The sequence below is a fragment of the Sus scrofa genome, chromosome 1, assembly GCF_000003025.6.
Source record: "Sus scrofa isolate TJ Tabasco breed Duroc chromosome 1, Sscrofa11.1, whole genome shotgun sequence".
Taxonomy (NCBI): domain Eukaryota; kingdom Metazoa; phylum Chordata; class Mammalia; order Artiodactyla; family Suidae; genus Sus; species Sus scrofa.
Window position 1 is genome coordinate 237,710,729 of NC_010443.5, and position 23,962 is coordinate 237,734,690.

The 23,962-nt window shown below is 50.2% G+C and overlaps 1 protein-coding gene across 5 annotated transcripts in view; it reads right to left on the reverse strand.

Moving 5' to 3' along the window:
- The window catches only part of PAX5 (paired box 5), a 210,517-nt gene that overhangs the window by 135,791 nt on the left and 50,764 nt on the right, over positions 1–23,962 (reverse strand). For all 5 annotated transcript variants that reach the window (XM_003122019.6, XM_021066090.1, XM_021066095.1 and 2 more), the window contains one exon: positions 9,301–9,476. In XM_003122019.6, coding sequence (XP_003122067.3) covers positions 9,301–9,476 — 176 coding nt within the window. The remainder of the gene's footprint in view (positions 1–9,300; positions 9,477–23,962) is intronic.

Consider the following 23,962-nt stretch of genomic DNA (forward strand, 5'->3'; position numbering starts at 1 on the left):
TGTATTTCCCATTTCGCTTGGACTGCCAGGAAGCTCACAATCAAATCTGAACTCAACCCTAGTAACCCTGAGGGCCTGGCTGGAGAGTTGTGTGTGTGTGTGGTGTGAGGAGGGGTAGGAGGGAGAGGAGCAGGGAGGGGAGGCGCAGTGCTTTATAGGCCATGATTCCTGGGCAATGCCATGGTCTGGAGAGAAAGCCAGTCCCAGCAGGGCACAACCATTGAATACAGTGACATCATATGCACCTTGGCACCTATGCACCTTGGCACCTTGACCTGGAGACACTCCAGGTCTCCTCAGAGCAGCCAGAATAATCTGTATCAGATTAGATCCTGCTAGTCTCTGGTTTAAAATCTTACACAGCCATCTTCTGGCTTTCAAGATAAAACCCCTGGTCCACAAGTCCCCTCACAGCCAGGCTCCATCATCCCACTAACTGTGCCACATACCACTTTCCCACAGGACATCCTTTGGTTACTGGACCAAAGACTTTCCAGCCTCAAGCTGTTCCTTCTGTCTGGAACACTGTTCCCATCACCCTTCCCTACCTGGAGTTCAAAGGCACCATCCTCAGATAGACCCTTCCTGACCTCCCACCTAAATGAAGTCCCATTCTTTACTCTCAGCTCACCTTGTCTGTCTCTTCACAACTGTGTAATTATTAGTAATGATACAATGTTTCACCGGCATAATTATTTTGTTAGAATCTCTCATTACCATTGGGTAAATTCTGGGAACCACATCTGTCTTTGTTGCTACTATGTCCCCAGCACTTAGCACAGTACTTGGCCCAGAGCAGGTGCTCTGTAAATATTTGCTGAATGAAATCAGTCATTCAGATGTCTACACCTGCAGAGGTAGGGAGCTGACTCCAGAGGACTGCCTACACCCACAAAAAGCAGGGAGCAGAGAATGTAGCAGTATTACCAGGTGCATCATGTGGGGCATGTTACCTAATCTCTCTGCCTCAGTTTCCTCAACTGCCACATGAAGGTTATACTGCATAGACTCTACCTCATAGGGTTGCTGTGAGCTCAAGTGCAATGCGAGAGGTTGTGGGGTTTTTGGGGTTTTTTTGGGGGGGGTCTCTTTTTTGTCTTTTTGTCTTTTTAGGGCTGCACCTGTGGCATATGGAGGTTCCCACGCTAGGAGTCAAACAGAGCTGTAGCTGCCAGCCATAGCCACAGCCACACAGGATCCAAGCCATGTCTGCAATCTACACCACACCTCACAGCAATGCCGGATCCTTAATCCACTGAACAAGGCCAGGGATCAAACCCACAACCTCATGGTTCCTAGTTGCATTCGTTTCCACTCCTCCAGGACCGGAACTCCGGTTGTGGAGTTTTTTTAATTAGTAATTATTTCTCTTCAATTATGCATCAAATTCTGTCAGCCTCCTGCAGGCTACAACATTTGTTGGAAGGACTTGATTCTGTTAATTCTCCTCTCCACTCTCTACCCTCTCTGGGTCTGGCCCTGAACTCCCAGGCAGAGGATGCCAGGTACTGCGTGTGGGCAGTGAAGCTGGCAGCAGCCACTGCCAGACTTCCTGTATCCATACTTCTGGCACTCATGTCTTCTAGTACATGATCTATGTACTAGAAGAGCTGGACTCACCATTGGCCTACCAAGACCTTGCAGACTCCAGCCCTTTGCTGCTCGGAGTCCCAACCCCTGTGACCCAGGCCTTTCTGCCTACCCCAGTGAGGATCTCTGTGGGGAACTGCCCTTCAGCATCCGGCCACACTGTAGCATAAAAGGTCTTCTCCTTTATTGTCTCTTCTCTCCCTTCCCCTCATCCCGTCAGACTTTCTCTCTATTCTTACCTAAGAATCATTCTTTCAGGTTGAAAGGACCTTGACTTTTAGCTAATCAAGCCCTCAGTGGATTCTTAAACTTCTAATATAGCATTTATGAATTTAAGATTCTCCTTAAATGCCTCCAGTGATGGGAGGCTCACTACTTCACAAGGCGGTCCTGTTAGAAAGCTAAGGCTATTAGAAAGTTCCCTTGGCCTGTCCCTTCCCTGCTCACACCCCCAAGTCCCATGTCTCCAGTGATTCCTCCTAGGAGAAGTCTTAATCACCATCCTCTTTTTTTTTTGGTCTTTTAGGGCACACCAGCAGCATTTGGAAGTTCCCAGGCTAGGGGTCAAATCGGAGTTGTAGCCGCCTGCCTACACCGCAGCCACGGCAACGTGGGATCCAAGCAGCATGTACAACCTACACCACCGCTCACAGCAACGCCAGATCCTTAACCCACTGAGCAAGGCCAGGGATCAAACCCACATCCTCATGGATGCTAATCAGGTTCGTTAACCACTGAGCCATGACAGGAACTCCATTAATCACATCTCCTGAACAAACTCTGCTTTGTCTGCAGTGGAGGAGCCTAGCCCTGAGCACAGCCCTGTGAGGGCGGGGCAGGGTTAGAGGAACAGAACTAGCTCAGGAGAAGGAGAGAGTCATTGCCCTGACTTTGGCTCACACCTCCAGAGGCCACATTGGTTCACGGGGCCAGCACTTCCTAATTCATGCTCAGCTCCCAGGGTGAGTAGGCTGGACTCCCAGGCTGTGTCTCCAGAACACATGCTCACCTGGAAGAATCAATAGGCAGCCTGGTTGTGCTGGAGCCGGGGTAGCTCGGTGGCTACCAGCCTGGACTCTGGAGCCGGGGACCTGACCTCCAACTTGGTTGCACATTTACTTTGTCCCTGTGGCTGAGTCATTGTGCTGATGTCACCAAGCCTCAGCTGTCCTGGCTGCAATAGGAGTTTTGTGACTCTGTGATGAGATGGGGTTGGGAGGGTTCTCCTCAGAGCATAGCCAGGCCCATGGTAAGCAAGGAATACACAGTCGCTACAAGAGTCACTACAGTAATTAGAACCCTGTGCATTTATGAGCTCAGAGCAGAGGCAAGTCAGTGGGTCAGTGAAGTTCTCCCAGGGCAGGCAGGACTTCTGCTGGGCCCAGAGAGCACAAATTTAGAAACACACTGAAACAGGAGTTCCCATTATGGATCAGTGGTAATAAACCCCACTAGTATCCATAAGGATGCAGGTTCGATCCCTGGCCTCGCTCAGTGGGTTAAGCCAGCATTGCTGTGAGCAGCGGTGAAGGTTGCAGGAGTGGCTGGGATCCAATATGGCTGGGGCTGTGGTATAGCCTGGCAGCTGTAGCTCCGACTGGCCCCCTAGCCTGGGAACGTCCATAGGCTGCAGGTATGGCCCTAAAAAGCAAAAAAGAAAAGAAAAGAAGGAAGGAAAGAAAAGAAACATACTGAAACAAGGTGCCATGCAGGGAAACTATGAGCAGGAGTTTGGAGTGGAAACAACCACATTAAGAAAGACAATAACTACAGTCCCTGCCACCCTGCATGCTCAGAGCTATCCCTGGGGTTCCCTGCTCGTGCGTACACGCACACACACACGCACACACACACACACACGCACTCATATGCCAGCCCAGCATCCCTGGCCTCCATCAGACCAGAGGAGCCCAGCTTGTGACGAGCAGTGAGAAGCCAGGCCTGGCCACAGCCAGAGCATCCTGTAGGCAACTGGAGGGCCATGGGGACAGTGAAGCGTGGTGCCACAGGGACATTGAAGGGTGGTGATGAAAACAAAGAGCTGGGGTTGGGGTGTTAAGCAGAGAGAAACCACGAGGGGCTCTAATGTGGGATGAGCTTCAGGAAGAGAGATCCAGCAGTGGCAGCAGAGCAAGAGGCAGGAGGCCCACTGATGGGTGCTTCCAGGTGAGCAGACTAGTCCAGGCCACAGACTCAGGGCTCACTGGGGCACACTGCCCCCAAAACAAAGCCAAACCTCCTTACTCCTCATCCCAGCCCTCTGAGGTTTAGGTCCGCTCCCTCCTGCTTCCCGGCCTGACTTTCCATCACTCCGTCCCTATGTCAACCACCTGGACCAGCCTGGAGTTCCCTGCCATACTCAGGTTCCTCTGGGCCTTCATCCATGCTGTTCCTTCTGCTTAGAATGCCCTCTCCAGCCAACTCTCTACCATCGCCACAGAGCTGGATTCTGCCCATCCCTCAAGGCACAGCACTGACACCTCCTCCAGGAAGCCTTCCCCCATTCTCAGCCTGGCACACCTGTCTGTTCACCCTCTTTGCTCCCTACCTGCTCTCTTCCCAGAGTCCCCCTGAAGAAAAGAAGCATGCCTGGCACCTCATCTTTTTTCCCACAGTCCCCAGACCTTTTTCTGACTCAGGGAGGGTTCAGGCCCTCTCTGATGACCGAACTCAATCATGCTCAGAAACACAAACCAGCCCCTTCGCTAGAGGAGGACACCCACAGAAGCAGCCACAAAAATGCTACCGTGCAGAGGGCAAAGCAGCTTATGGGAGTAGCAGGCATTTCTGGTGGCTTCTCTGTTAGACAAGGGACAGGCCTTCTCCCAGTTTAACCCCCCATGACCTTTGAACTTCCTAGGAGGTCAACAGCACGTCCCCCTTCCCCAGCTGTCTTTCTGTCTCTGGCCCAATGGGAGGGAGGGCCCTGGGCCCTGTTCCATTTTGCGCCCGTATTGATCTGTTGGCAGCAATGGGCTGGATAATTAGCCAGGAATTAGGGTTTCTATTACAGCCAGGAGGCTGCTCCAGCTGATTTATCACCTGAATAATTTACTGTGATTGAAAGGAAATTAAAATGAACTCCATTTGACAACTGTGAGCTTTTATGGGCTTTAGTGAAGGCTCAAAAGCCAGATTAATAGCCTGGTGTTGGTTAATAGTCTGCCGAGAGTAAATACGGCAGGCTGTGCTCGGTGGCGGCCCTCCTGCCTGAGGAGGGACCAGCTCCTGCCAGGAGCGCAGCGCCCACGACAGCGTCAATGCGAGTTTTACTGAAACAGATTCCGCTGTTCGAAACACACACGCACACACACCACCCATGATTGTTATTTTTTTCTCTCTCTCCTCTCTCTCTCTCTTCCAAAGTGATTTTTACTCACTCCACATGTAGGGAAAACAGAATTGCTTTTTCAATAACCATTTTGAAAAGGAAGTGTTTCATTGCCCCAGGAGTGTGTATACCTTAACCCCTTCCATCCAGGGACAAGGGTTTACTAAGTTCCCATATAAAAGGAAGAAGCCTGGGCCCACCCACCCAGGGCAGCTCTTGGCAGCAGAAGGCAGCCAGGTGAGAGTGGCTGTGACAGGCAGGATCTCAGCCTAGCCCTGAAGAGGAATGATCTTCCCCTGGATAGTCGGTGGGATGAGTAAGGAGGATTTGACACCCCCCCACCCCACCCCCAAGCCTATGGCAAGACTGAAGATTCTAGAATGATGACTAGCCGCCCCTGCTGCAAAAGGCCAGTTCTAAAAACCAGCCAGTCAGGGCAGCTCCCGTTGTGGCGCAGCAGAAACGAATCTGACTAGGAATCGTGAGGTTGCAGGTTCAATCCCTGCCCTCACTCAGTGGGCTACGGATCAGGCGTTGCCATGAGCTGGGGTGTAGGCCGCAGATGCAGCTTGGATCCCACATTGCTGTGGCTCTGGCTAGGCCAGCAGCTGTAGTTCCTATTCAACCCCTAGCCTGGGAGCCTCCATGTGCCATGTGTGTGGCCTTGAAAACCAAAAAAAAAATAAGAATAATAAAAACCAGCCAGCCAGAAAACTGGCTTCTAGAATTGTTTGGGAACATGGAGGCCAGAGTAACCATCTGACACAAGATGGACAAAATATCCTGAGGTCAGAGTCCAGATCTGCAGATGTCTCGGGGAAATGGGGTGAACAGTCTGGAAAAAATGTTTCAGGGTGTAAAACGGGACTCACAAATCTTGCCTGGCCTGTGGTGTAGCAGGCATTTACATAGAGAATCTGAAGAGAGGATGGATGTGGACGATCTATAAAAACTGCAGAGGGTCGCTCACAGCTGAGGAAGACCACGGCCACTATTGTTAGGCTGCTGTGCTGTTTTTGTTGTCAAAGTCACAATACCTACTGTCTCAGCTATGGAAACTGAAGTCCAAAAAAAACTGAAGCTTGCCCAGTGGGGCAGAAGCCAGACTCAAGTCAAAATGCCTCAACGTGGAGTTCCTGTTGTGGCGCAGTGGAAACGAAACCAACTAGGAACCATGAGGTTGCGGGTTCGATTCCTGGCCTCTCTCAGTGGGCTAAGGATCTGGCGTTGCCGTGAGCTGTGGTGTAGGTCGCAGACGCAGCTCAGATCTGGCGTTGCTGTGGATCTGGCATAGGCTGGCGGCTACAGCTCCGATTGGACCCCTAGCCTGGGAACCTCCATATGCCACGGGAGCGGCCCTAAAAAGGACAAAAGACAAAAAAAAAAAAAAAATGCCTCAACAGCAAGGCCAATAAAGGTTCATCCTTCCCCAAAGCTGCCACTCGACCATGGAGAGCAGATCTGCTCACAGAGGGAAGAGGGACCAACCTCAACAGCCAGAGCTCCGGGCCCCTTCCTGGCACCACCTCCATGGGCTCAGGGGCTCGCACGGCAAGGCCACCAGGGGACGTGAGGGGCTCAAGGAACCTGTACCCTTGACTCGCAGCCCTTCCCAGTCTGCGGGGCCCTTGTTCGGCCATCATTTGTCCAAAGTGATTGGGAGTGGGGAGCGAGGGTATGTCATTCATAGTCCAGTGCCCGTGTGTGTGCCCGGCAGCCCCGCGGCCTCACCTCCCATCTCTCCTCATTACGGCACATTACGAGGAGGTGAAGCAGATTAACCAGAAAGCACTGAGTCAGTCATTATCCCGTCAGCAGGCCAGCCTCAGAGCCCACACAGTCGGGGACGGGTCCACGGCGTGTCCGCGTCATTCTGAAGGACACTGCATAGTCAGACTGCCCGAAACAGAGCCCTCGGAGGTTGCGATTCAGATCTCCTCCCCCGAGGCCCACCTCCACATGGACCTATCGATCTGCCCCCCGCACCCCCCACCCCCCAGTGTGGCTTCCTCTGTAACATCCTCCCCGTGCTCCCAGCATCTCCATTCATCAGGTCCACGGAACCTCCGCCCTCACCTTGCAGGTTCTGAATCCATGTCACACTGGCCCTGTGATGCCACGGGCAGACCTGATGCCTGATGCATCCCATCCTACTTCCCCTGGGTGCCAGGCACTGTGCCAAGCTCACAGTCAAGGTGCAAGAAATATGCTGGATAAATGATCGTATAGGCAGCTGAGCGAATGAGAGAATGGACTCATGGACAGACCCCTCCCAAGTATGAAGCCCTAGAGCCCGCCCAGTCTTCCAGGAAGACTCAAGCTAAAGGAACTATGATTAGACTCTGAGTTTCCATGAGAATCCCGTGAAATACAGAGGGAACAATAGTCCCTATACTTCATGTCTGAATTGAGTATACAAGGGTTTAATAGCAATGCCAGAGGTTTCGTGCAGAGGCTGGCCCTTGCTTGCTGGGTGACCTCAGAAACCCTGTCCCCTCTCTGGGCCTCTAAAAAGATGAGGGAGTTGATAGCTTGCCTCTGGAGTCCCGCTGGCTTTAAAATTATGTAATAATGTCAAAGGTTAGAAGCTAACTTTTCTCCCAAGGAAGATTTCAGGTTGAGTCCCTCTTCTTTCTCCTGGGTCAGATGGAACATGGCTCGGCCATCTCTGAGCCATGGGAGAGGCTGGCTGTGATGGAAACAGAACCTTCTCCCTAAAGTCCAGGATCTGGCGTGTGCAAGGTCAGTTCTGGCCAGCACACATGACCAGCATGCCCAGAAGGAGGCATCACTCGACTTGCAGAAGAAAGACCAAAATCCTAGGCACAGGCTCCAAGACCAGGCCCCACTTCTAGCACCCACCTCCACCCTCCCCTGCACACTCCCTGAAGCCCAGCTTCACTCCTGACACCCTCCCTCTGACCTCGCAGCCTCTGCACTCGCTATTCCCTCTGTCAGGCACAGTCTCCCCCCACATCCCTTCAGGGCTCAGCCTAAGTGTTCTTCCCCCAGGAGGCCACTGGCCTCTGGGCTGGCTCAGCATCTCTTCTCTCCAGAGAACCTCAGACATCCCCTCCTTGGTACCTAGCACATCTGTAACCCACGACCCTTTCAGTAATCCTTCCTTATTGGGCTTCTTGCACACATCTGTAGGCTCCCTGAGGGCAGGTCCAAGCCTGCCTTGTCCACGCGTGTACCTAGTGCCTGGCTCCATGCCTGGCGCAGAGTAAACACGCATCAGTGTTTGTTAAGTGAATACGCGACTTGCTGGGTGGCCTTAAGCAAGTATCTTTGCCTCTCTGGGCCTCATTGGAAACAAAGTGGCTAGATGATCTGTGAGAGCCCTCCTAGGAAGTGCACAGAGACAGCCAGACTGTCACAGGACAGTGGCCTGGCTCATTCGTCCCCACCCAAAGTCCCCTCCAGCACCTATTTTCTCCGCAAGAGCCTATGCAAGGAGCCTATATTGTTCTGAGTGGCTCTTGGAAAACAGAAGCATCATCTAATTAACCTGTAGAGGAAGCTCAGCGAGGCCAGTCCTCACCACCAGAACAGTCAGCAAGTGCTGGGAGAGTCACTGCTCCTAGGCCTCTGCGACTCACCCACCAGATGGGTGCTCTTGGCCGGCAGGACCCAAGTCTGAGTTGTCTGTGCCTGTGAGTCCCAGCCAGGGCCTGTCACAGACGGGCCACCAGAAACAGTCTCCTGAATTGAATCTGGTACTTGGAGGACCTTATCCAGGCCCTAAGAGCCTCTCACTGGGCAGAGCCTTTCTGGTTCTACCTCTGCAACCACAGGTAGAGACTATTCCTGGCCCAGGTTAGAGCAGGGGGCTGCTCTGCCAGGGGTCACCCTGCTTCCTTCCCTCTCTTGCAAAAGACCCAGCTGTGAGTTTGTCCAGTGAGACATTTCTCCATTTCCAAACTCTTGCATTCAGTTCTAAAAGCATGACAGGACAACGTGACAAGAGGGCTGACAGTGGGGACACGCCAGTGCCATCCTAGCATGGTTTATGGCCAAACGGTGATGCACGTTTCCATCTGCACCCTGACTGACAGGATAATGACCCGAGACCACCTCAAGTGGCCCAGAAGATCATTACACCGCCCTGTGCCAAGAGCCCTGGGAAAGGACACCACCACTCCCAGTGGCAGCGCAGCCAGACACATCACAGCTCTGCTGGGCTGAGAGACAAAGTACAAGGGCAAGAAATCGCAGGAGCTCCAAACACTGGACCTTGGAAGAGGTTGCCCCTGGCCAGGTTTGGCTCTGAAGAGAAGCTGGAGCTCTCACCCATACCCCGCCAGATGCCTTCAGGAGGGTGACCCAGGCCTGCACACAGGTGGCAGGTGTGGGGGACAGGGCGTCGTGGGGCATACCTGCTCGGGCTTGATGGGCTCCGCGGTGGTGAAGATGTCTGAGTAGTGCTGCCTCTCAAACACGCGGTCCAGCACCTCCAGCTGCTGCTGTGTGAACAGGTCTCCCCGCATCTGCTTCCGGAGGAAATCTCTGCCCGGCAGTGAGTGACCATTCGGCACAGGAGACTCCTGAATACCTTTGATGAGCACGAGAGAGGAGGGGTGAGTGCGGGTTACGCAAGCTGCTGGGGAAAGATGTCAGGCTCTGGATTGGGAAGAGGGCCCAAGAGACCCAAAAGCCCAGGTCCTTCCCTGATGAGAGAGAACACATACGGGGGCTCCGATGGGGTGGGGTCTTTGGCCAAGGTCACGCTGCTGGGTTGCCAGAGCCAGCTTCCCAAAGCCACCTGCCAGGCCCTGCCTGAAGCAGGCAACACTGCGTCTAATCCTCACAATGAACCTGAGGTCGATGGTATTATTTCCCCATTTTGCAGAGGAGAAAACTGAAGCCTAGAGAGGTGAACTGATCTGCCTGAGGATTAGAGCTCAGGTTGACTCAGAGGCTTAACCACCAGGTGCCACAGCCTCTCCTGCACTGAAGATCCTCTTGGAGGTACTGTTTTGTCCCAGAGCCGATGCTCTTACTCAGGACATTGGCCACCACAGCATGGTGACCAGCCAATAAAACACTGTGTTAGGAAGGCTGTAGGGAAACTGGTGCTCTCCTACGATGCTGGTAGGAGCCTACTGGTCACACACCCGTGATGGACAATTTGATAAAGTCTCTCAAGATCACACATGCAAGTTCCCTTTGATAGAGCAATTGCAACTTTGGGAATGTATTTTACAGCCAGACTTATACATATGGAAAGTGATATATGTACAAGGTTCTAGTAGCATAAGACTGGAAATAACACCGAGAGTTTATTTGTAGGGGCTGGTTAAATAAGTTATATTGCGCTCACATGGCAGAATATTGCGCAGCAGCAAAAAAGATCGAGCACTCCCTCTGAACTGATATGAAAAGATCTTCAGGATACATTACTAAGTGCAAAATAAACAAGATGCAGTACAGCACGTGTAATATACAACTTCTTGTGTAAAAAAGGAAGAAAATAAGACTTTGCATGCATTGAGAATGTGTGTGTGTGTGTGTGTAAGCCCCGCTGGGCAGTGCCTGCCTGCCTCTCCCCCTACTCAGTCTGTCCCGTCAGACACGCCCCATGTCTGCCTCTGGAGGTGATCTCCTGCTGGAAGCCAGGCAGCCCTCCCCCAGAGGTCCTCTCCCAGGGGAGTCACGGGCTGGGTTCTTTGCACAGCTCAGAGCTCTGCAAAGGCAGAGTTTCACCTCCACTGAGGAAGCTCACAGAGCTCAGCCGAGGGCTCCTGTGGGCAAGGTCACTATCTGCTCACCGAGGAGGACCTGGCACGGAGTTCAGGCTCAGACACATGCCAGCTCAAGCACACACACTGGGGTCCTTGGAGGCTCAGCCCCTCAGGACACCAAATAAACTCCAGCACTGGCAGCCTCACTGGGACCTGGGCCGAGTCTTCCAGAAAGAAGGCTGGCCAGCGGCTCTGGCCTTCTGAAAGTCAGCCAGCGCCCCGCCGGCTCAGCCCGGGGAACCGTCCAGGCTGTCTTGGTGACCTAGACACCAAGTAGAGCGGAGGATCGCGGGCTGGGAAGAGCCACCTCTCCAGGCATTCACCCCAACCCTGATCCCTCTAGCTGCTCCCACTCAGCCAGCACATCCACCTATTTTCTGTCATGCAGAGGGAGGTGAAATCTACCTGCCACTTTGCCCAAATGCTGAAAGTCTGTCATTTCCTTAAAAAGGCCTGGGGCCCTCCTAAACATATAGTCATTTATTCATTCATTAACAGATACGGATAAAGAGTTTTCTCTGGGAGTTCCCATCGTGATTCAGTGGTTAACGAATCCAACTAGGAACCATGAGGTTACAGGTTCGATCCCTGGCCTCACTCAGTAGGTTAAGGATCCAGCGTTGCCGTGAGCTGTGGTGTAGGTTGCAGACGTGGCATGGATCGTGCATTGCTGTGGCTTTGGCGTAGGCCAGCGGCTACAGCTCTGATTAGACCCCTAGCCTGGGAACCTCCATGTGCCGCGGGAGTGGCCCTAGAAAAGACAAAAACAAAAAACAAAAAAAAACCAAAAAAACCAGGATACAGTCATGACCAGGATGAGTCCTTCCTTCCAAAACAGTAAGGGCAGCCCACTTGAGTCAAGTACTCACACAAGCAGACATGATTACTGACTGAGATCATTGCTAAGACGGAAACGCGCCTGGAAATATATTCATACGACATGTAACAACCTCACAGGGAGGATTCAGGGACGTCTTTCAAGGGAGAGTCATGCTTCAACTGAGAGTAGAGGACAAGAGGTCAACAGGCAAAATGGGGGGTGGGATGGAGAGGTTGTGCCAGGCAGAGGGGACCACCGGAGAGGAGGAGATGAAAGGAACCAGGGCAGTGAGGGGAAGAGACCCTAGGAGACTCTGGAGAGGCAGGCAGGGGTCCAGCCAGGCAGCCATGGAGGCCAGAAGGCTGCCGAGATAATCTGAGCCTCACTGGGAGCCGGTGGGGAAGAGGTGGGGGGAACAATCGCCCTCCTCATCTCTCAGTCCCAGGGCCTGAATCACTAGTTCCTTTTGATCCAGCTGTGCTTTTTTTGGCTGAACCCATGGCATGTGGAAGTTCCCAGGCCAGGGGTAGAACCCAAGCCACAGCAGTGACAATGCCATATCCTTAACCCACTAAGCCACGAGGGACCTCCAGGCTGTGCTTTCTAAACCCTGCTCCCAAGGTTTGCAAAGATTGGGAACTGGCAAGATGAATTTCGCATCTGTAGGCATCTGAGGGTGATGCATGGAGTCAGCCTGTCAGCCGCAGGTGACCCACTGAGCCCATGTGGAAGGTAAATCATTCCTCATTGGCATGTGCCCTGTTCCCAGGACAAACTTTAACCATGAGCACGCAAGATGCCTCCTCCAGGATGTCTTCCTTCATGCCACTTCAGTCACTTCCCCATCTGACCACTTTCTCTCTTATCTTAGCAGCCAAGCCCCTTGGGCCCCTCACTCTCACATGGCACTATTAGCTACCTTGGTACGGGGGGGGGGAACCCCACAGTTAATTCATCTCTGTCTCCTCCACAGAGAATATTTATTCCATAAATAAACAAATTCCTAATACCATCTTCACTCTGCAGGTCTAGTCTGCAAAGTCCTGATCCTCCCATCTGACCTCATTCATTCATTCATTCATTTGTTCATTCCTCCCTCAAACAATTTCAGTGGCTAAGCACTGGGCTAATACGGGGCATACAGCAATGAGCAAATGCGGGGCCAGCCCTGTCCTCATGGAACTATGTCCAGCGGAAGAGGCAAACATTAAGTAAAAAATAATCATGTTGGCGTTCTCATTGTGGCTCAGCAGAAGCGAATCCAACTAGGAGCCATGAGGTTACAGGTTCAATCCCTGGCCTTGCTCAGTGGGTTAAGGATCCGGCGTTGCCGTGAGCTGTGATGTAGGTTGCAGATGCGGCTCGGATCTGGCATTGCTATGGCTGTGGAGGAGGCCAGTGGCTACAGCTCCAATTCCACCCCTTGCCTGGGAACCTCCATATGCTGCGGTGCAGCCCTAAAAAGACAAAAAAAAAGAACCTAAAAGAAAATAATAATAATAATAATAATAATAACCATGTGATTGGGTCACTTTGCTGTACAACAGAAATTAAACACTGTAAATCAACTATACTTTAATTAAAAATAAAAAAATAAAAAGAATTACTTATAAGCATTATCATCATCATTATCATCAAACAAATAAAGGTGCCAGTGTCAACTAAGACAAGCACTCTGACAAAAAGGTTCTCAGAGCCCAGGGTCCCAGCTGACCCAGCTCTGAGTGCTACACACAATAGGTGAATATGAGCCAAGCAAACAGATTATATGTAAAGAGACAGTTACAAAAATGACCACCAGAAAATCACCCCTGCACAAGAACAGGTCTGAACCTCCAGGCCTCCAGTGGAACTTCCATAGCGTTTATCATCTGAGAAGATGCTGTCTGGCTTCACTAGGGAATGTGGTCCAGGAGACAGGCTCCAAAAACACTCAGACCCATTTTATTCCAGGGAGAAAAATCTGAACTTGCAATGTGAATGGTATGTTTAAGTATATGGACAGACATGGACAAAAATACAAAGGTATACAGGGGGCATGGTATCTTTAAATCTTTTTTTCTACTTGAAATCAAATAATATGTAATAGACCCGGTGCTGGGCTTAGTCAACCATGGCTCGTAGAATTAACATTCTGGAAGCTAGCTTCAGGGGAGCAAGGGGCAGGAAGCTCTGTCTCGGGGAGCAAAGAAATGCTGGCTTTAAATTTCAGGTTAAACCAATGTTATTCACAACCGGGCTTTGAAGCTAAAAGTTTACACAATCGGGTCTGGTCACGCAAAGAGGGAGGAAGCGAAATAGCCTCAGATTCCCATCTGTCAAGAGAAAGCTGTCTCTTGTGTGTCTTAAAAGATCATAAACCCATTGCGTTTTCTTCAGAGCACAGCAGATTCAGGGGTTTTGCATTTTTCTCAGAGAGTTCTGGTTTGCTTCTTTAAAAATCATCATGTACTTTATGTGTGCAGATGCTCACTGAAAGGAAAAAAAATAAAAACAAATAGGAATCTCCATAATTCCTTTTGGCATCATGGCCTTTGGGATGCAGCCCCAGCCAGAGACCCTGGAGCCCAGGAAAGGAGGCTGGAGCTACTGGGTCAGTCTCTGGCCTTTCTCAGAGTCCCATTGCTCTACAGAGCCCAGCCCAATCCGCAGCCCGTATGCAGCCTCCTTTATCCTCACAGTTGCTCCTCAGCACGGCAGGGCAGTGGCAGGGCCCAGAGGGAAAAGGATTGGGAGCCAGCAGACCTGGGTTCTAGCCCCAGCTCTGCCCTTACTTGCTGTGTGAGCCCCAACAATTCCTTTCCCTTTCTGGGCCTCAGATGCCCCATCAATAAACTACAGAGGCTGAGTCAGTCATTTCTAACCATTTTCTCCTCCAAAATCTACCTAGACTTTATCTACTAAATAGCATTAAAGGAGCATTAATCTGTTTTTCCATTTTGGCTGTTTATACAGTCTTTGTAGGGGACTGCCCCCCCCCAATATTCATGCTATCCCTAAACAATTTGCCAAGCCTACCCAGGGGGTCCCATTCTCTTTACTAATATTAGGTTTAGGAATAGATGTGTGAGGAGAGGGTGGCTATCGGGCAGATTCTAAGAGGAAGTAAGAGACAGGAGAAACCTTTTTTCTTCACTGGGCTACACTTACCCTTAATCTTTTGTTGTTGTTGTTGTTGTTTTTGGTCTTTTTAGGGCTGCATGTGTGGCATATGGAGGCTCCCAGGCTAGGGGTCGAATCAGAGCTGAAGCCGCCAGCCTGTGCCACAGCCACAACCATGCGGGATCCAAGCCACGCCTGTGACCTACACCACAGCCCATGGCGACGCCGGATCCTTAATCCACTGAGCCAGGACAAGGATAGAACCTTCATCCTCATGGATACTAGTCGGGTTCATTAACCACTGAGCCACAATGGGAACTCCTACACTTAATCTTTTTGAAATTGTGAAAGTAACTCCCAGATCCCACCATGACTGCTTTTACGGACTACAACATGCCCCACTCTTACTCCAGGCTCTGAGATCCTCTCCCGGTCTGGCCTGAAGTGCTCCAAGGAGGCTGACTTCCAGCCAGCCTGCTGCTTCTGGACTCTGGCACCCACCATGCTCACGGCCCTGACTCCCCCAGGGAAGTGGAGCACCGAGCCAAGTCTTGGTGGGTCATCTGCCAGCGTGGTTGGGAACATTGAACTGGTATGACCCAGGGCATTTCCAGCTTGGGTCATGTCCAGGGAGCTTGGGGTTGGTCTCCCCAGATGGCTGCCAGGGCTAATTCTTAAAGCAATCTATAAATCAGAGATCGACCAAATTCAGACTATGCTAACTTGCAGCTTTAAGAAATTGTTTCAGGAGTTCCCATCGTGGCTCAGGAGAAACAAATCTGACTAGCATCCACAGGTCGCAGGTTCAATCCCTGGCCTCACTGAGTAGGTTAAGGATCCGATGCTGCTGTGAGCTGTGGTATAGGCCACAGATGTGGCTTGGATCCCCCATTGCTGTGGTTGTGGCATAGGTTGGTGGGCTACAGCTCTGATTCAAACCCTAGCCTGGGAACCTCCATATGACATGGGTATGGCCCTAAAAAGACAAGGAAGGAAGAGAGAAAGAAAGAAAAGAAATTGTTTCAGATGTAATGAAAGTTTGATGAGAGAAATTCCAGTGGCTCCAAAATTTCTCAGCATAGGAGGTGCTGACATGACTATGGATTATCAAAGGAGAGTGACGGTGACCAGGGTACTTGTTCTGGGACTATATCAGCAAAATGCCTTGCACATGACTAAGAGAACATCATCTGTCCCTAGTGAAGAATGAAGGGACATTGACAGATGTTGGGGACACAGGTTCTCCAATCCCCCCATCTCACGTTGGACGGAGCACTGCTTCGTGCCAGGCTCTAAGCCAAGCTATTTTTCGCATCCTTAAATTTCAGTGATCCTCAGCACATTTGCACGAAGGGCATATTCTTACCTGATTTTATGGATGAGAAAACTGTGGCTCAGAGAGGTTGAGTAACTGAGGTCACTCAGTCTCTTACCTGCAGATCCAGAGCCCTCTCTACTTCCCTTTATTCCTCAGGTCAACTACCAAGACCAAAGCCCTTGCTTTCCTCATCTGTAAACTGGGAACCATGGTAAGCAGGGCCCTCTCTGGGGCTTTTCTAAGGATGAACTGAGATCATCCCTATGACATAATTAGCCCAAAGTTAGTGTCCAAACAACATGAGCTGCTGTCATCATCATTTTCACCAGGAAAACATTTCCAAGGCTACCCCCGGGAAAAAACCCGAGCCTTCCAGGCCTCCACGACCTGCACCCCCAATCAGGGTCACCCCTCCAGTCACCCCCTCCCAACGCCATCCCAGCAGGCTACGTCGCATCCCCAAGTGTCCCTGATGCCACTGTTTGTTCCGCTGCCTCTGCTGGCTCACCCTTCACCCCTGCCCCTCAAAACTCAGCTTAAAAGCACCCCTTCTCTGAGGTCCAAAATCTAAATTAATTGCCCTATCTTTTGGGTCTCCCTAGCAAGTCGCATGGGCCACCACTATTATCCTGAACTTTTACCCCTCACAACCCATCCCGTAAAGTCAACCCTCTTGGAATCCCCATTTTATAGCTGAGGAAGCTGGCAGAGACTTAAATAACCTGCTCAAGGTCACAGCAAGGTCACATGGCAAAGCATTTGCCCACCTTTTAACACATCTTAGAGAGAAGCTGAGCATCAGGATGGATGTGACATAACACAGTGGGCAGATTCAAATCCTCACTCTGTCTCTTATAGGCCTATGATATTTGAGAAACTTCTTTAACCTCTCTAATCTGCAGTTTACTCCTCCATATAATGGGACCATACATAACGATATGTAGGACTGACAAAAGAACTGAATGAGGATATATGTAAAATGCTTAGCATAGTCCCTGGCACATGATAAGTGCTCAATAAACATGAGCTGGATCTAGAATTATTCTAGGCATACTTCATTTTATTGTGCTTGGCTTTATTGAGCTTCCCAGATAATTGTGTTACAAACCAAAGGTTGTTTTTTGTTTTTCATTTTTTGTTTTGTCTTTTTGCTTTTTCTAGGGCCACTCCTGTGGCATATGGAGGTTCCCAAGCTAGGGGTCTAATCAGAGTCGTAGCTGCCAGCCTACACCACAGCCACAACAACTCGGGATCCGAGCCACATCTGCAACCTACACCACAGCTCACAGCAACGCCGAATCCTTAACCCGCTGAACAAGGCCAGGGATCGAACCCGCAACCTCATGGTTCCTAGTCGGATTTGTTAACCACTGCGCCACAACCGGAACTCCTACAAATTGAAGGTTTGTAGCAACTCTGTGTCGAGCAAGTCTATCAGAGCCATTTTTCCAACACCATTTGCTGAGTTCATGCCTCTGTGTCACATTTCAGTAATTCTGGCTGTTGCCCTCCACAAACAAAAAGATTACGGCTCCCTGAAGGCTCAGATGGCGGTAGCATTTTTTAGCACAAAAGTATTTTTAATTAAGGTATGTATATTTTTTAGACATAAGGCTATTACACACTTAACAGACTATAGTACAGTATGACCATAACTTTTACATTCACTGGGAAACCAAAAAATGAGTGTGACTCTCTTTACTGCAATAGTTGATTGATTGCAGTGGTGTAGAACCAAACTCAGGATTTTTCTAAGGTATGCCTGTATTTCTTTCCTTCTCTCCTGGGAGTATAAACTCTCTGAGGACAAAGCCCATGCCTGGCTCACTTAGAGGATAGGAGATGCTAATCTGTGTTTGTTGACTGAATGTGTGACCTAGGAAGATTTGTGGGGGTTCAGGTCCAAATGGTTCAGGGGAACTCAGTTGGAAGGACTGTCTCTGGCATCATCAGAGAACTCAGGAGAAAACCTTTGGAAGTGATCTCCATGATATCAGCGATCCCAGAGGAGGAAAGAGTGAACCAACTATGCGTTTATGCTCTAAGAAAGATCTGAAGCAGTTTATAAAATTTTAAAGAAGAGGATGATAAACTACCAAACCTCAGCTGAGCGCTAAGCTTCCTGTCAACACACATACCAAAAGGAAAACACAGCAGTTTATATAGCACTCAGAGTTCAACAACAACAAAATGACAATAATTCTTCTACTCAAAATAGGAGTTCCCATTGTGGCTCAGTGGTTAATGACTCTGACCAGCATCCATGAGGACACAGGTTCAATCCCTGGCCTCGCTCAGTGGGTTAAGGATCCAGCACTGCCATGAGCTGTGGTGTAGGTTGCAGACAGGGCTTGGGTCCTGAGTTGCTGTGGCTGTGGCGTAGGCCAGCAGCTACAGCTCCGATTTGACCCCTAGTCTGGGAACCTCCATATGCCACAAGTGTGGCCCTAAAAAAAAAAAAAAAAAAAAAAAACTTCTCAAAATAATTCCCAGAGCTTCTGCTCTCATCATGGTATTTTTTGTTTTTGTTTTTGTTTTTGGCAGCATGCAGAAATTCCCAGGGCAGGGATCAAAACTGTGGTGCAGTAGTGCCCCAAGCCACAGTGGTGACAACACTGACTCTTTAACCACTAGGCTACCAGGAAACTCCTCTGCATGCTGTTTTGAATGCTTGGGGTGATGCAGAGATGACTAACAATACAGAGGTGGGGCCTAGAGAAGGGACCATCAGAACCAGACTTCAGATAAGGGGAGGAAATGAGGTACTGAGATAAAGGGATGGGACCCCAGGTCCAAACAACGAGCTTCAATCAACATTTCTAGAGCAGCTACTATGAGCCAGGTCTTGTGCTGGGGATCAGGGTGGCCGGGCTGCAACGGTCTCACAGCAGTCCAGAACCAAACTCAATGTTCCGGGTGATTTTATAAATGCCATCCTAAACCGGGGCCACACACGGAGAAAAATCAGAGCGGCATGGAGGAAAATTCCATTGGAAGGACCATTACTCAGTCATTAGTTTCACTCAATCTTTCTTCTCAGAGAAGGAAAACGCAAAATTGTAAAATTGCCAAATACGTTCAGGTTCTACCAGCGTGAATCTGATTGTGCCGTGTGTTTGTTACCCAGTGAGTCATAGGCTGTCAGGGAGGGGAAGGCTCCAAAGGATCGATGGTTCCACACTCAAAGATGGCAAAGGGATTTGTCTGGGGCCAGAGGCTGCTCCAAGGTGAGCTGAGCCCAGGAAGACGTGAGGCCCCTGCTTCCTGTTCCAAGCCTCACCGAGCCATTCATTTCTGAGCCACATGCACCAAACTCCCTCAGCGTGTCTGGTCCTGCCCTTGGCACTTGAGCTAGAGAAGGGTTTACACTCTGACTCCTGCCTTCAAGCAGAAGACACAAACGAGTAAAAAAATCCCAATGCAGTAAAAAGTCCCGTTCCAGGAGACTGAGAAGCAGAGGCAGCCCTGGGAGCCAAATGGTGGTAGCCAATCTTTTTCTTGTGTTGTTTTTTTTTTTTTTTTGCCACGCCCATGGCATGTGGAGGTTCCCGGGTGAGGGATCGAACCCAGGCTACAGCAGCGAACGCACACCACAGCAGTGACCTGCCAAGACAAGGCCATATTCTTAACCCACTGCACCACAAGGGAACTCCTAGTAGCCAGTCCTTAATACAGAGTTTACTCTGTGCCAGGCACTAGTCTAAGCACCTCATCTGTTTAGTCCTCCCAACAACCCAGTGATGTCAAGTCTGTTATTGCCCCTTCCCATTTTACAGATGGGGAAACTGAGGCACCTTGCCTAAGGCCATACAGCGAAGAGATGGAGGAGCTGGAGTCCAAACCCAAGCAGTCCGGCTCCAGAGTCTGCTCCGAACCCTATCCTAAACCACTCCACTGAATCCAGACTGGGAACGGCGCTGATCCAGAAAGGCTCCCTGGAAAAGATGAAGCCCAGGTCTTAAGGATAAGGAGGAAGGAGTGAGCCAAAGAAAGGGGCCGGAACACAGCACATTCCAGCCAGAAGGCACAGCACATGCAAAGGCCCGGAGGTGCGGGAAAAAAAACGTGGCGCATGGGGAATGACTATAATTCAGTAGGATTCGAGCACAAGAAGCAAGACCTGGGGGGAAGGGCGCAAGGTGTGCAAGGCTCTTTCTTCCCATCTATCAGCTTGGTACCATTAGCCAGTATCCAGAGCCTAATAGATACTCTGATGCGCAAACAGTATAAATATATTATTGAAGCGCTCATGGTGTTGGTATAAAGAGATGGGATTTCTTTGTGCTGTAATGAATCCAGATGACCTCAAAGAAGAGGCAGGAAGGAAGGAATACCTTGTGCATTTCCACAGGACAAGCCTGCTCTCTTTAATCCATACTGTCCGAGTCCATTACCTCGCACAGTGGTACCTAATTACTCCACCTTACAGAGAGATATGCATGCTAATTAGGAAGGATGTTAACCACCATAGTGAAAATATTCCAAAGCAAATGAAATATTACTAGGAACAAAGGGGTGATTTGTTTCTGTGAGTTGTGCTTTCAAACGAGATCACATAATGCTAAAGGCTTCGTTTTAATTATACCTGGAAGGGCTTCTCGTACATGCATCCCTTTTTCGGCGCTCACACACACAGCAGTCTGTCCCTCACCCCCCACTGTACAGAAATAAAGAAAAGGGTTTTAAAAACCATATTTACTCTGATATCTTTGCATTGCCCCCATTTGAGTTTGAAATTACGGTCTTCATTTTTCTTCCCAAGGACAATCTAGCTAAAAAGAAGGTTCAGCTTTGGAAGTGTATCGGTCTGAGCATTGCACAAATGTTTTCAGGAGAAATCACTATATTTCTCCAAGATGTGTATGGGTTTTGTCATAGATCAAAGTGAGAGGGAGGAAAAAAAGATAAGTCATCAGAGATCCAAAAATACTTTTCATTTAGAGAAGATATCAGGCCATTTCGATGGGGCTGATGGAGTCCCTGTTCTGTCTCCATTACCCAAGGCACGCAGCCCCAGCCAGGAGCCAACTACTGAGATTATATTCCCTATAAGATGGTCCCCGATATATATATTATATATATATATATATATATGATCTTCAACCTCTATTGATTGACCAATTTCACAAGCAAAGACTGGTGAAATGAAGCTGAAATGAACATCATGCTTTAACTCATTGAACCTATCAGGCCTGAGTTAATCTCACTGTCCACTGTCTCTGATAGAATTCAATTGATCAATCATGTTTCGGTGATAGTACCATTTCACTGGCTTATTGCTTCTTCATTTCAGAGCTTGACCTGTTAGATATACTCGGACTGGCTCGACTCCTCTTGGATACACAGAGATCAGCCTCTGTCTGCCAACGTGTGTCATCTCCTGTCCCAGCTGAAAAGAACTCGAGAGGCTTTTCTGTATATCTGTGGTGTGTTTTTCCACCAAGCACACACACACACACATCAGTGGTGGATTTCTGATGGTGCGGAATTGAACAAGCACGAATTATCAGAGCGGCGCTTCCTTCTGCGTGGAAGCACTGCCGTTCCCTTTTACACGGCTAAATTGACATGTGTGGGCTCCACACTCAGCAGAGGCATGGTTCTTGTATTATGCCCGCAAGTGTATGTGCCTGGATGGAGTAAGGCATATGAGGAAATGGTAACAACAACAACAACAATAATAATAACAATCACCACTCCTCAAGTGTACATTGATGGTGAGCTTCCACATGCATCAGCGTCTCTGATTCTCACCATCACCTCAGGAGGTGGGCCAGAGATTCTCATTCCGATTTTACGTGAGAAAATGGCTCAGTGACGGTAAAGTGGCTCGTGCAAGGTCACCCAGCGGAGTCATCAGGCCAGTGGATTTCTGAGAACCCTAGGGTCTCGGTTCCAGGGTGCCTCTTACCGCCGAGGCCAACCTCCAGGCAATTCAGAACTGCCGGGTCATTTGGGGTACACTACTCTGGCCCTGACTATTTGGACGAAGGAAACAGTCTCAAAATTCCATCCAGAGAATTTTAGAGCTTAGGATGGATTCTAAGATCAGCCACAGTGTCTTCTACCGCTTAGAAACTGAGACCCCGAGCCCAATCACCAAGACACACAGCAGCCCAACCAAAAGTCAAACTTGAATCCCAGGCCCTCAGGCCAGGACTCTGCACTTTTTCTCAACACCTCCCCTGATTCGTGCCAAGCCAAAAAGCCCCCATCAACAGGGAGAACTTCATTTTCCACTCTCAATATGGCCCAATGCGCTGCGTTGGTTCCTCTGTGGCATTTAATTTAATTTTCCCAACTGCCAGCCAAGATACTGCGCTTTGGGAAATCAGGGAACAGGGGCTCCGCCCGGCTGTCTGCCTGGGGGAAGTGGCTCTCGGAGCCACGAGGATGAGCCCAGCATGCAGGTCTCTGGAGGAGGCCATGGCAATGACAGTTTGCAAATAAGCCTTGCATCTGCTCAGAGCTAGCAGAGTCTGCAAACACACTAATGGACTTTGCTCTGCCCGCAGGGAGCTGGGGAGAAACGATAAATAAAGCAGGCGCCTCTTGGGGGAGCCATTGCTAAGGCCAGAGACAGGGCTGAAGTGAGGGGCTTGCAGAGGGTGGGAAGAAGGGTTTCTGGGGCTCCCACTGCAGCACGCTGCCCTCCCCAGCGCGCCTTCTAGTAACCCCAGTCCCTACATCACAGATCGCCTAGTCTGTGTTCCAAAGAGCTGGGCCATTGTCTGACTATATCAATCCACTTACAATTCGCTACAGACACAGAAGGCTCTTATGGTCTGATGTGGCCACAGAGTAGAGACCCCATTGGAAGGGAGTGTGACACGGAGGCCCAGAGGCCAGATGGGGGCCCTCACCCAGGGGACGAGCACATGATGAGCAGATTCAGGAGACGCTGAAGAGGGAAACTCTGCCTAAGTTAGTGACTCACTGGCAGTGGGGGACAGAACACACCTCCAAACTTCCTAATTAGACATTGTGAGCTGCCAGCCACTGATGCCCCATCTCACTCTCAAGCAAAGTCCACAGTGGGTCACAGCTTCCAGGATCCTACCATATCTGGGTCCCCCACCCTACAGCCTCACCTTTCTGACTGCCCTTCCCCCAACTCTGCCCCCTGCTTATTCTGCTGCAGCCACACCAGCCTCCTTGCTGCCCCTCGATTATGCCAAACACATCCTTGCCTCCCTCAGGCCTGGGCGTGCTCCCTCTCTCTGGAATATCCCTCCCCAATGTCTGTTTGGTTCCCTCCTCCCACCCCCAGAGTCTCTGCCCAAATGTCATCTCGTCATCAGGACCACTCTCCACGAAGCAGCAGCCACCCTACCCCCAGCCCTACTTCAGTCTCTACCTCCTTAGCCAGCTTTGTTATCCTCCAGAGCACTGACCAACCTGCTGTTTATTTCCTTATTCATTCATTTTCTCCTCCCTCATTAGAATGTCACGCATAAGGGCAGAAGTTTTTGTGTATCTCATTCATTGCTACGTCCCCAGCACTAGGACAATGCCTGGCACAGAGCAGGCACACGATAAACACTTGTGGAGTGAATGGATAAAAGTAGACATCTCATTGAAATTGGACCAAAAACAAAAAACAAACAAACAAAAAAACAGGGAGTTCCCGTTGTGGCTCAGTGGTAATCAACCAGACTAGTAACCATGAGGATGGGGGTTCGATCCCTGGCCTCACTCCATGGTCAGGGATCTGGCATTGCTGTGAGCTGCAGTGTAGGTCACAGGCATGGCTCAGATCTGGCATTGCTGTGGCTGTGGGGTAGGCTGGCCACTGTAGCTCTGATTCGACCCCTAGCCTGGGAAGCTCAATATACCGCAGATAGGGCCCAATTAAAAAAAAACAAAAAACAAGTTCAAATAAGACAGCCACTCCTTGGTGAGCTCTAGATGGGAAGGAGTGCTCCCTCCCTCCCTGGGGGCATCTGGGGCTCTTTTCCAAGACTGGCCTGGGGCTTGGGAGGCAGGTTTCCCTATGGGAAAACTAAGGGGGCCACCAAGCCTTGCCCATCAGAGGCCACAGTGCCCAACTCTGAGTC